Source organism: Nomia melanderi, chromosome 8, assembly GCF_051020985.1.
Source record: "Nomia melanderi isolate GNS246 chromosome 8, iyNomMela1, whole genome shotgun sequence".
Classification (NCBI taxonomy): domain Eukaryota; kingdom Metazoa; phylum Arthropoda; class Insecta; order Hymenoptera; family Halictidae; genus Nomia; species Nomia melanderi.
The window spans coordinates 10667455-10680162 of NC_135006.1; the positions used below are offsets into that span (position 1 = coordinate 10667455).

At 27.3% G+C, this 12708-nt stretch overlaps 1 protein-coding gene across 5 annotated transcripts in view; it reads right to left on the reverse strand.

Moving 5' to 3' along the window:
* Positions 1-129: 129 nt before the first annotated feature.
* The window catches only part of cyc (basic helix-loop-helix ARNT-like protein cyc), a 145932-nt gene continuing 133353 nt past the window's right edge, over positions 130-12708 (reverse strand). For 4 of the 5 annotated variants that reach the window (XM_031978015.2, XM_031978013.2, XM_031978011.2 and 1 more), the window contains 2 exons: positions 11096-11243; positions 130-7094 (listed from right to left, as the gene is read on the reverse strand). In XM_031978015.2, coding sequence (XP_031833875.2) covers positions 6910-7094; positions 11096-11243 — 333 coding nt within the window. In that variant the 3' untranslated portion in view covers positions 130-6909. Of the gene's footprint in view, positions 7095-11058; positions 11244-12708 lie in introns of all 5 variants that reach the window. The other variant, XM_031978014.2, reaches the window with a different exon arrangement.

A 12708-nucleotide genomic window follows, 5' to 3' on the forward strand; every position in this document is an offset into this window, starting at 1 on the left:
CATACCTTTATCTATACAGAAGTACCCTATCTAAATACAGACATATCTTCTAAATCTGAAACTATATAAAAAATATTGTGTTAATCAACTTACAATAAAGTTTCAGAATATATATGAAGTCAGCAGCAGTTTTAAGTTGAGAAATGTAAAAAGATGTTTATTTCATACATAGAAATTTACCATTTTACATCACAATTATTGTACTTTCTGTGAGTTTAGATGTTTATAGACATTTTATTGTACAGTTAATTGATGAAGATACAGAATTTCACTGAATATTCTATAAAACATTTATATATCCTTCTTGTACTAAAAATGTTGGTACCATTTATATACATACATAGAACTATAACTTGATGTCCTCATTATATTTTGTACGTGTATGATGTATTAATATGCAAATTGTTGCAATATAAAATGTGTTTAATATATTTTACTTTTTTAATTATTACAAGTTTTATTCCTTTTTTAAGTCTATAATAACAGGTTTAACAAGAATTGTTAAAACAGTTTGTATCATAATTATTGAACATTGAAAATATTAAGATTCATAATTGTAGTTCATATTTTAAAAAATATTTATATTCATTCTTTGTATTTATTTTGCGGGTACTTTAGAACGCATTTTGAATTTTGGTGAATTTTATTTTGAAATGCATTATCCTGACTTCAATAAATATTTTTTCAATACTTTTACAATGTATGATACTTACATAGTAAAGTGTAAATTTTGATATAAATGAAACATTTTTTCTGTTATAAAAATTTTAATCCACTTTAAAAGTAATTTTTAATGTGTTTTTTCATTGAATAACATAAAAAGTGCTAAGATTTAAGTTTATCATAGTTCATTTACATCAACATACTTTTGTAATAGTAATAGTTTGTTTATTTTTAGTGACATACAATGAAAAATTGTATATAAAAACAGTTACAAGTATCAAGAATTTTTCTACATCCAATATTGACAACAAATTTTTTTCCTATGTAACAATGTTTGTTTTAAAGTGATATTTGTATTCTGATAATATACATTTATTTACATATACACGACTTATGTACATTATTTGTATGTAACGTATGTAAAATTACTTTTTCAATTTATCAAGCTGTTTCATGAAATAGAGTACTCTCTCTTTAAAGAGAATACCATTTTGCAAATGGAAATGGTAAAATAATGAGATAAATGGTTCCATTGGAATGTTTATACAGAGCGCATACAAATCTGACAATGAGTCAATATTTGCTCAAAATAAAGGAATAAATGATTTTCAAAGTTCATAGATAATTCTGTTTTGAAATAAAAATTTGTAACCATTGAAATCACTGTCTAATTAAGCAGCCAATTTTGCATCACTCATTTGTAGACTGCAGGTTTTATAGTTTGTATACACAATTTCAACTTTATACATCACTTTCCAAAATGTTCTATTTAATCCATTTTTTGCGATATAATTAGAAAAAAGTTTAATTTATATAAAGATTCACAGTCTACTTATTGGTATTTGAAAACAACCATAGTAGACAAATCACAATGTTAAGCTATATAAGACATTTTGACTTTCAATCTTATAGCAATTTCTATACACACACATGAGGCATTAAACTGAATATATATGTATAGTGAAATATATTAAAAAATTTACCATGTATCAAATTTTGATTTGTTTAATATTAATTGACTAATTTATTTTTTGCTAGATAATGCCTTGATTTTCTTAAACGATGCTACATATTTTTAAATGCTTACAATTGTTGCCACATTTTTTTAAACTATATTTACTAAACAGCTATAAAATACTTTAATATCGATTTTCTAAAAAACTTTCAAATTAAAATAATTAAACTTTTATTTTGTATTTTTGTTTAAATTTAATTTTACAAAAATTTGAAGTTGAATTTGTTAAAAATGGACTTCAAAAGTAAGTGCTTAAGATAATTCTGAAAATATCTAACTGCATCACATCTATATTTGCACTCTGTATATATTTTTTAAAAATTACCCTGAGATTTATAACTGCATATTTGCCACTAAAAGAGCTCATAAGGAAACATGTCAAACACGCACATTCTGATTTTAATGAAATTTACATGAAAGATAGTTATCTAAACAACATTTAATATGTATTTCTCTATATTAAAAATATAAAATATAAGACATAAAAAAAGATCATCGAAGTTGAAGGTTGGAACTCAGTTTTGCAATATTTTGAATGTTAGAGGATGTACTTAGTGGAACACATAATACAAATTGTTAATAATTTGTTAAAATAATTTCAACATTAAAAGTTTCAATTAGCGTTCTTTGTTAAATTTTAATTAATGTTCATAAAAATTTGTGTATAATATCTATGATTCAAAATAGGGAACATGCGTGTTTGGAATTTTTAACGCCGATTTTTACAGCACTTTCAGTAATTATTTTACCATATGTTGTTTATTGTTTTTTTAACAGTTGAAAGCATACTTACTACAGATGAAATGTGAGGATATGATACTATAAAAAAATGTATGTGTATCTGTTCTGTTTAATAGACCTTTTTTTGTATATAAATAAATAATTTTAAATATAAACTATAACATTAAGGAAGTTAACAATTCATGAGATGTTCCAAATTTTTTGTAAATTTCATTAAAATTGGTGTATACAAGTTCAGTATATTTCCTTCTTAGAAAATGTTAGCATATTATTATTAAAAGTCAAGAGTTTGACCATTACCTTGCATAATTTTTAGACATTAGAAAAATAAATATTTGAATATAATACAAAGAGCGAAGGTTTATATGGCAACTTGTGTATTCATTTGTCTTTTATTTATCTAATCAAGCTTCTAACTTCTAAGTTCATTTTAAAAAGTGATTTCACCCTGTGAATGGAAAGAAAGAGCACTATTTAGTTCCTCTCAAGAGAAGTATATATTGAGTAAATATATACTCTGTACAAGTATAGAAATTGCAATATGATTCTACTCTTAACTTTATGGATGTCCTATAAGCTTGGACATTGTTTTGTGATTAACTTTATTACAAAATATCCTATTACCATAGCATTCTGTCACATAACAATCCATCACAGTATGCTGCTGGCATTGATCATACTCTGTTTGCTAAGCTCAGCAATAAGATTGTATCATTCGATCATTGACATCATCTTAAGTTTTTAAAACAACGTATGGCATTCTTACTATCAATCCTTACAATGTAATTAGGTACGTTCAGCATCGTATCATGCATTCTGTGAGATATATATTTACAAACAATTAATTGATCACCAAAGAATGCATAAGTGTGTCGTCAGGTATATCCGCCGCTTGCACTGAACAGTACAACACATATACATACATAACTATGTAAAGTATGTTCAATACATATATGTACAATGTTAGCTTAGATTTTCATTTCAGAAAATAATTGATGTACAATGAATATACATACAGTTACTTGTAAAAGTATCTGAACGCTTGCAGTCCATATTGTTAACCAACAAATACAAATTCTAGATTTAAATTTAAAAAATAAGATTGTAATCAAAGTATAAATGGATAAAATTATAAGTAAATTGGAAACGTGTACAAAAGTGGTAGGACAATAAGCGCAAACATATCATTTATGGAGATCACAAAAGTATTCGAACCGCTAGATGTAAACAGTATTATTATTCATTTTATGAAAAGTAATTATTCAAAATTATTTTATAAGGATACGAATTATCAGAAATTAGTAAATATGAGTGAAAAATAAATCAAAACATCATTAACAAATTTCAAAATTATAAAATAGAAATGAACCTAGCATTAAATATTCTTCCAAAAAGGAAAATACTTTCGTCATAAACAAAGTTTATATGGAGCATTAAAAAAATTTACTTTTCAGAGATAACTATATGGAAAATAAAGAATAATTGAAGTCTTTATGAATAAATCAATAAGTGTAGCAATGATTGCTAATAACTTTAAAAAAATACATTTGATACATTTGATATACAAAAATTTATATTAAGAAAGATAATTTTGGGGTAATAAATTATAAAGTTTTATGAAAGTATATTTAATACTTTTGGTGAATAAATATTACTATGCACGAAGATAGAAGTGATTTAATTACAATATAAAAGTGTATGGTAATAAATAAAATCAAAATTTTATCTTTGTTGAAGATAATGCAGGGAATTAAAAAAAATATAAATATTCGAATATGTTAGCAAAATCTGAAACAAATTACAAATGGAAGATTGTTATTTTTAATAGAATCAATATACCGCTGAGATTGTGACAAATAGAATTTAATATGTTTTATGTAATAGAAACTTGTTCAATCTGATGTAAAACTTATGAATGGTAGTATGGATTGTACATGTTCGAATACTTTTGTTAATAAATGTATATAAAGAATGATTCAAAAAGTGATCAGGGAAGATTGTGTATTGGATTATAGATTGCTGGCATGTACACAACAAAATCACAGATTGATTGCTAAATTATCATGATTTGATTTTCTATATATTTAAACAAATATAACATATTCATTCATGGTTCTCATATAAAAAAATTCATCTTTTCTTATTTTTGGTTGGAAAAACAAGTGATATTATTAAATTGAGACCGATTTTTAACATGCTTAAAAATAAGTATTAAATTAGTAATGAATTTTGCTGAGTATGCTATTCTGTTTGAATCATCTTGTACATATAAATATCCACATAATTCTCCATAAACATAGAGAATGGCTGAGATGGTAAATATCTCCAGACTTACATTAGAAGTTCAATGGAATTAATATATAAAGTTCTTTGCCAGTAATAGAAGCCATTATTATAGAACAATAATGATTCTTTTATAGGTTTAAATGTCTAAAATGAATACATTTCAAGATTTATTTAGAAAACAGACAAGTGAAAGTTATATATTGAATACCAGAATTATTTATCTAATAATTGTAATAATTTTACTATCAAACATTAATACACTTAACTTAGTGTTAAACCTGTAAAGGAATTATTATTGTAGTACACTCTACTTTACTATTGTAAATAATATTGAAACTATTAATGAGCCTTCTTAAATGCAAAAATGTACTAAAATTTTGTTTTCTGCTTTTCAATAAAAATGAAAAATAAAAAAAATTTATCTGAAAATTGAAATAATTCTTAAATGAAAACCAACTGAACTTCCTTGTAATATAAACATTACAATTTTTCAATTGTGTGGTTCAGTAAGTTTTGTAAATTTTTTTTTATAATCATGCTTTAAAAAACATTGTTGAAATGTTACTGTTACCTAGCACCTTGTACATCATTTTCATTAAAAATGAAATTAACAATAAGACTGATAGATTCTAATGAAACACAAATTGAGGTAGAAGATCCGCTGTGTTTACACAATGGCCTTTAACGGAACGTTGAAATTAACAGCTTTGAACAAATATTTTTAATATTTAATAAAACTAGCTAAAATTAAGATAGTAATATATCTAAGAAAGTAAATGTTTACTGATAATTTGCGAAATAAATTTTCTAATAATTTTGTACACAATATTTAAAGGATACTAGCCCTGGCAAAAAGTATTCAATAAATTATATAAAGTACAAAAATGATTAAAATTTATTACTTCTTATTACTATAAAGAGTTCAACTAGATAACATCTAAAAGCAGGTATATTTACATGTATTAGATTTTCAAATCAGATTTTCTTGAAAACTAAGCCTTGCGCGAAAATATTATATTTTGTATTTCTTTGTCCTATTTTTTTAATAAGGAATCCTTTAATGTTTGCTTGTAAATGTTATTAAAACAAACGTTGTATTTTATATTTACTAAATTTATTAATAAAAAAAATAAAATTCTGGTTTTGTAAATTTGTATAAATATCATCCATTTAGCAATAACAGAAATTAACAAAAACATTCTTTAATACTTAGGAACAATCAAATATTTTCATCTACTGTTTTATTTTTTCATTCTTCATTTCTGAAGTGAACAAAAATTATGTTTATAATTATATTTTAGTTGAATTCAATTCATACTTTTGTCTTTTTTCACTAGAGTTGAAGATATTCTTAATATTGATTATTAATCTTGATCTATTTATTCTATCAAATACCTTTTGCCAGAGATAGCTTTCTTTTTCAGTGCAAAATGGAGGTAAATATTCATTAAAATTTGTCTGATCAACTGTTTACATATGTTTAACACTGAAACTTTCAAACAGAGCAAAATGACCAATTTTAAGTTTTTTGTTTCACAAATACTGAAATTGTGAAGTTTAGTTTGTTAGGACTCATTACATAAATTCATTTATTTATACATATGTAATATTAGTCATCATCTTACATTTCAAGAAATGCATTTTATAATTTTTGTAAAAAATTCCTAGACAATAGATGCTTGTGTAAACTTCTGTTTTCACAGATTATATAAAATGTATTAGGATTAAGGACATGTTTATACACCAAAGGATTTATTATAAACAAAATAAATTTTGTTGGTCCTTAATAAAGGTTTGATTTTCATAGAATTTGAATTTTCATATTTAAAATGAAAATTCAAATTACAATTTAAAAATTACAAATCAGACATTTTGGTTGTTTGATGGTTCTAGTGTTAATATATCTCTTTTTATCACACAAACGGTTTGTCACACAACGGTATGAAATAAAATACTCTATTAAAAACGTAATTTCTAAACAGCACCGTTACAGCACCAAGTACACTGATATAACCAAAAGTGAAGGAAACTATTCCACTAGTTTCCAGGAAATGTGAACATCGCAATAAATGTTCGCACTCAATTTGGTCCTCACTTGATGCTATGTAATATGTACATATGATTTTAGTTTTTGGAACAGTTCATGTGAGATACACGCTTTAGGCACAGCAGAGTTTACTGTTTATGCCAAGAATAAGGATGTACTATGGGAGTGGCCAAGGTAAGCCAGAAAAGTCTACGGGACCACCCAAGCCAGCATCAGCTTCTAGGAGACTCATTATTACGGCCATCGCTGCTTCATCGTTGCCATCTGAGGGGACTGGGTTCGGTGATTCATTTATAGTTGTGCCACCAATCATGTCCATCATATCTTCATCTGGTGAGGCTCCTGCAAAGAAGGGGATGTTATGTTATGTGCTACAGTCGTCAGTATCTTAGTATAATATAGTCTGGTAAATAGTAAGTTATCTTAAAAAGGAGTCAGTTGTGTAAAAGAGAAAAGAACTAAAATGACAATAAAAATAATAGGGCATGTGGCCAGGGAATAAAAGGTATGAAGAAAAGAAGAGGAGAATATTTTATCGTGTTATACTGGCTATTCCCTAAAATTAACTACTCAGTTTTACCAAATAATATAGTCTGTAGTTCATGGATAAGACTTTGAAAGTATTTCAATGTCAAATTAGTTTTTCTTAGTGTCATTGCCAAAAACAGTATGTGCATGTGTGTGATATATGTGAATAACAAAGAAACATTATCAAATTGACATTCCACTTTAAGTTGAAAGTTTTTCCAGTTAATGTACATAATACTCTTGGCAAATAGTATTTAGTTAAATAAACTGAGCATTTGTTTACATATAGGGTAAGTAGAATAAAGCGATTGTCTTTACACTAGTAAGTTATTGTAAAAATTAATATCTTTGTTTCTTTACAGAATAAAAAAGTAGAACAACTGATTCAAAGAAGCATTCAATCATCTATCTAGACATTGGAAAACATTTTTAATCCTTTGAGTACTGAATATTGTCGACACAAGCAATCCGCGTGTAGGGCGCGCGCCTAACGATTTTGATCGTCGAGGACAAAATACTTTTTTCGGTAATATAAACTGCGATTGAATGCACAAGGTGCAACTACTTGAATAATATAACAAAGTTACTTTTGAACATTAAATGTTTTATTAAAAATAAAGCGTATATATGCGCCCACAGCACTCAAAAGGTTAATAACTCCTTCTGTCATCCCCTTAGCTTTAAGTATTAAAAATATTAATTTTTACCCTAAATGAAGAAATTATTGTTTTTAAAATATAGTTCTTAAGTTGAGAGTTGATGTAATATAATTGTAGAAATAAGGAAAGAAATTTAAATACTAGTGAAAAATAGAGGAAAAGTTATAAATAAAAGTGAGATATTAGTGTTATACCTTCTTACTAGTAGGATACTCAAAGTCATCATAATATCATCTGCCAAACATGAATTATACTCTTATCCTTAAGATATAGTACAAGAAACAGAACATTATTGGTATTGCTGCACGAAAGAATCAGTGGTCTTGAAAAAAATTTTGAAAATGATTATTAGACATTTTTTTTATGTTATTTTTCCTTTAATATCATCTAAATTGTTCATTGAATATCTAATGTTCTTAAAGTGGAGAAGATACTTAGGAATTTTTCTTGTGCTGAAATATCCTGTGTATTAAAGAAATAGAAGAATGAACAATATTTAAAAGAACTATTGACAAAATAGTAAACCTTCTTGTCTCTTTAATAAACTGGTGTAGTATTTAATACAATATGAAAATTAGAAAAAAGTAGATAAATATTCAGTACTTCCAATATTTTGATCGAAGGAGATGATACATTTTCACAAGGGGATTATATGTTTGATTGAGTTATAAAAATAGTTTTTTAATTACGTTTGCTTTTAATAATAATATTTTTGGAGAATTTTATTTCAAAGTTTCATTGAAGATGCAAAAATAACTAATAGAAATCTTGATTGTAAATATATTACAAGCAGAATTATAAATTATTTATTTATGAATATCTTGGTAGTTATTTTAGTGGAACATAGCGATGGAACATAAAATTCGAAGAACAATGAAAATTTAAAAGTCTATTGGGATCTAACAGGATTTAAAGTTAGGACAATACCATCGATCGCTTATTTAATAAAGAGTTTTTTACTTTATTGAAAAAGTATGGGTAACGCAAATCAATATAAGATTTACTGCTGATCAGTCGGGCGTCAAAAAAGGTAGTAGATGTTTAAGACTTGTTGAATGCGCGATGCAGATTTCAACGTAAAACAAATAGACAAGGCGTAAATAGTTCGGGCTTTTACGTTCAACATTTTTTCAAATTCACAAGTCTTCTTATGCTCTTTGAGAAAATAAGATTTGCAAACTTGTAGTCTTTACAGTAAATAGTTCGCAAGATATTGAATGTTCAAGTTTTAAAGAATTAATCGGAATAAGCGAACATACTGTCGTTTGATCGTTGATATTTCCGTTCTACTTTGATTAAATTTATAATTATTGCCAAGCTAAAACAACGCTCTATACATATATGTGGTAAAATTTATTTATATCGTAAATATATAGCAAAATATGTTAAAATAGATTTTTAATTTGAAGTATTATGTTCCCACCCTCTAATCTGATTAAAAAAGATTTCAGGTGATTCGCTGAGGTTTCCTTTTTAAAATGAACTTACTCAAAGGTAGAATGATTACTGGAACCACCAATTGATATTATCAGGAATTTGTTGCAGAGATTCGCCCGATGAAAATAATATTATTATAATACAACAGTTCTATAAAAACGTTCGCATTTATTTGAAATATATAAGTCAATGAAAACTAAAAATTTTCTATATAATCGTCCGAATTTTGAATAAAATTTGTCGGTCAAACGACATATGTATGTAACTTCTTAAGATCTAAAAATGATTGATTGCTTCTTCGAATGAATGTCCAAGTTTTTTCTTTTGTGTTTTGTAAATAAACAGAAATATTTATTTTTATAATAATATTTTATTTCTGTAAAGACAATTATTTTATTCTATGACCATTATTATTATATGAATAATTTTGCTATATAACAGATTTTGAATTTATTCGATTAAATGTATTTTACCCGAGGAAATATAGGTTGCTTCACCTAAGACAGAGTACTTAAATTGTTTTTTATTTTTAATGATATGAAAAGTATTTCAAATTTAATTTGAATAAATTCAGAAGAAGAGTATCGTAAATAGAAATACTTTTTACTTCTTTTCTTTATTTCTTTTTTTATTTCTTTTCTTGATTTTTCATTATTTCTGCACTGATGGGTTACAGTGCTACATGTCTTTATTTATTTTTTCCAGGAATAGAAGTGTAATTATATCAGATTAACTTGTTGAAGCCATTAATATAATAATATACAGCCATTATAGCCGATCTAATAATTTCGAAATTTTTTATTTCGTATGACATAATCTGACAAACACTTGTTGATATATTGTTCTTCAATTGATTTAGGCAATCTGATAAAATCCTTGCATATTCTTGTTCACTTAGTATTCTGCCAGCAAAATAAGGTTCCATCATTTTGTTATCGTCATGAAAAAAATTTTTCCATTTTGTTCTAAATTGATACTACTGTGTATGATGTGGAACTTGTACTGGTTTTTGACGATGCGTAAATAGTAAAAGTTATAAAATGCGTAGCCAATTGCAGGCGAGAATTAACAAATACTTAAAATGTCACGCGAAATATTTGTTGTTCATGATTTTCGTCTATTTATCTTGATCAGCGAGAATTTTCTGTGATAAAGGAACATCGCAATCTGCAATTTCTCATTTTAAGCGATAGCATCGCCGCTAAAAGATATCACCTTGTACGTTCGTTTTTCAGAAAATAAATTTATCCTAACATTATTTCAGCTTCTTAATGTTCGACGTCACTCCAAGATTATAAATCAGTAAGTGGTTTCTGACACAAAAATATTGGCGATTTACAAAAGAATTTTAAAAAGCATTTATAAAAAACTTACTATTCACGATACTTTTCCTTTGAAGCTATTGAAACTACGCTTGAAACACTTTTCGTATCATTAAGAATAAAAGTAATACATTATAGTAATTAATATTACATATTTACGTAGTCGGTCTTAGATAGGGCTCCTTATGTATGGCAAGAGATGGAAGAGCAATTTTATATATGTATTCCCACACATAAGACCAGAATTCCTTCGCTCTTGCCCACTTAGAGAAAAAAGCAGCGTATCGGATTTAGATGGACCTAAGCTTTCTCTGTGCGACCTAATCGTTTTTTGGTAAATCCGGCGATCGCACTACACACCAAGAAACGACTCCTTAGAGACAGTAATAGCTATGACCTTGGTCGTTCGCGATGCTGTTCAGCTGCATGTTGTTTGCTATGTGGTTGTACGTTGATGTGAGATTGCTGCTGCTGTTACTGCTGCCTCTAGTTGCTTGCGTCATATCCTGAAGTCTCTCTGGCGAAGCCGTTGTGGTGATCTGTGACTTGAGAGAAAAGTGAGAAGAATTAACTATTATAGGATAGCATTATCGACACAAAAAGCTGTGGAAAGATAAAGAATCGGCTGATCGGGTACCATATTAGTACCGATAATGATATTATGCACAGTCTGTACAGATATACTTAGTGCTATAAAATCCCCGTAATGTTAGTTAATCGACGAAAAATGTAAGTCGACATTTTTGTAAACTTTCAGTACCTTGATTCCAAGGCAGAAAAATATTTTGTTTTGTTTGAGAACTAACAAGTGAAAACTTTGCTTGCCTGTACAGTTTAAAAATGGAGAATCCCTCACATGGTAAATCTATTCCTTTGGAATATTTATTATATGAGAGAACAATTTTATTACGCCGTAATATTCGCTTGGTATTAATTGTTGTCCGTGATCGCGTATTGGGTTAAGACTATAAGCTTTAAGATTTTTCTCGCAGACAAATTGCCGAGATTGCGATCAGCACTTCAGGTCCAAGTAGTCACAAACTATGGTTAGGTCCATGTTAAAGTTAATTATTGAGCAATCAACATTCAGGAATTCTAAAATACATAGTATTCAGAAACTTCTATCGGAAAGATTCTCCTTCAAAATACATTACCAGTCACATACACTTGTAAGTACCTTTATTAATATTCAACTGCCACTAGAAGTACGAGAATTGTTTGCTGTAAGACCTTCGAATTTGAATTTTTAGCAAACGTACAGATCAAATTTACTAGTCGAATTAAAAGATTAATATCCAATTAATGTGGATATGTGGAATGTGAATAAATTTATCGAGGATACGTACTGAACGTTACTCGTGTTAGCTAAGCCGGTCAGTAGTTCAAAAGCGAAGAGGACCAATGACAAAGAAGTGCGGAAACTAATTCTGCGATACCCTTTGACCTTCGAGATGAGATATAATACCCTTTTCTCAGTAGAGATACGATTCTCACTTCCTCCCAAAATTCATGTATAAAAATACCCGCCAGAGAACGAATAAAGCAGTTGTTAGTTAAAAAATAAACCTTCCGTCTTACGTATGTATTTTCACTCGTTCCATAAGGGTACGCGATTTATACCGTTCGTGTAATATCGAACCTCTCACAAATAACAAAGTTAGAACGAGTGAACTCCTTCTATACTAATAATATTAATAATAAACAAATGTCTAACTAGAATAATACGTACATATTTTATTTCTTTCGAGGCCGGAGTTTTATTATTTTAAATCACTGCTGTTTGCAAATGATTTTAACATGTGGCTAACTTCTTTTATCTATACTAGCTTCTGGTATTATAAATACACTGACAAAACTAATTTATCGATTAAACACTTTTACATAAGTAATTTTTAATATAGTCGTATAAACCATAGGCGATATCAATTTTTTAAGAACTGAAATGCTTTCATCGTATTCTGAATAGAAAAATTTATCAGATTCGATAAAAACACATAAATAATTTTATGT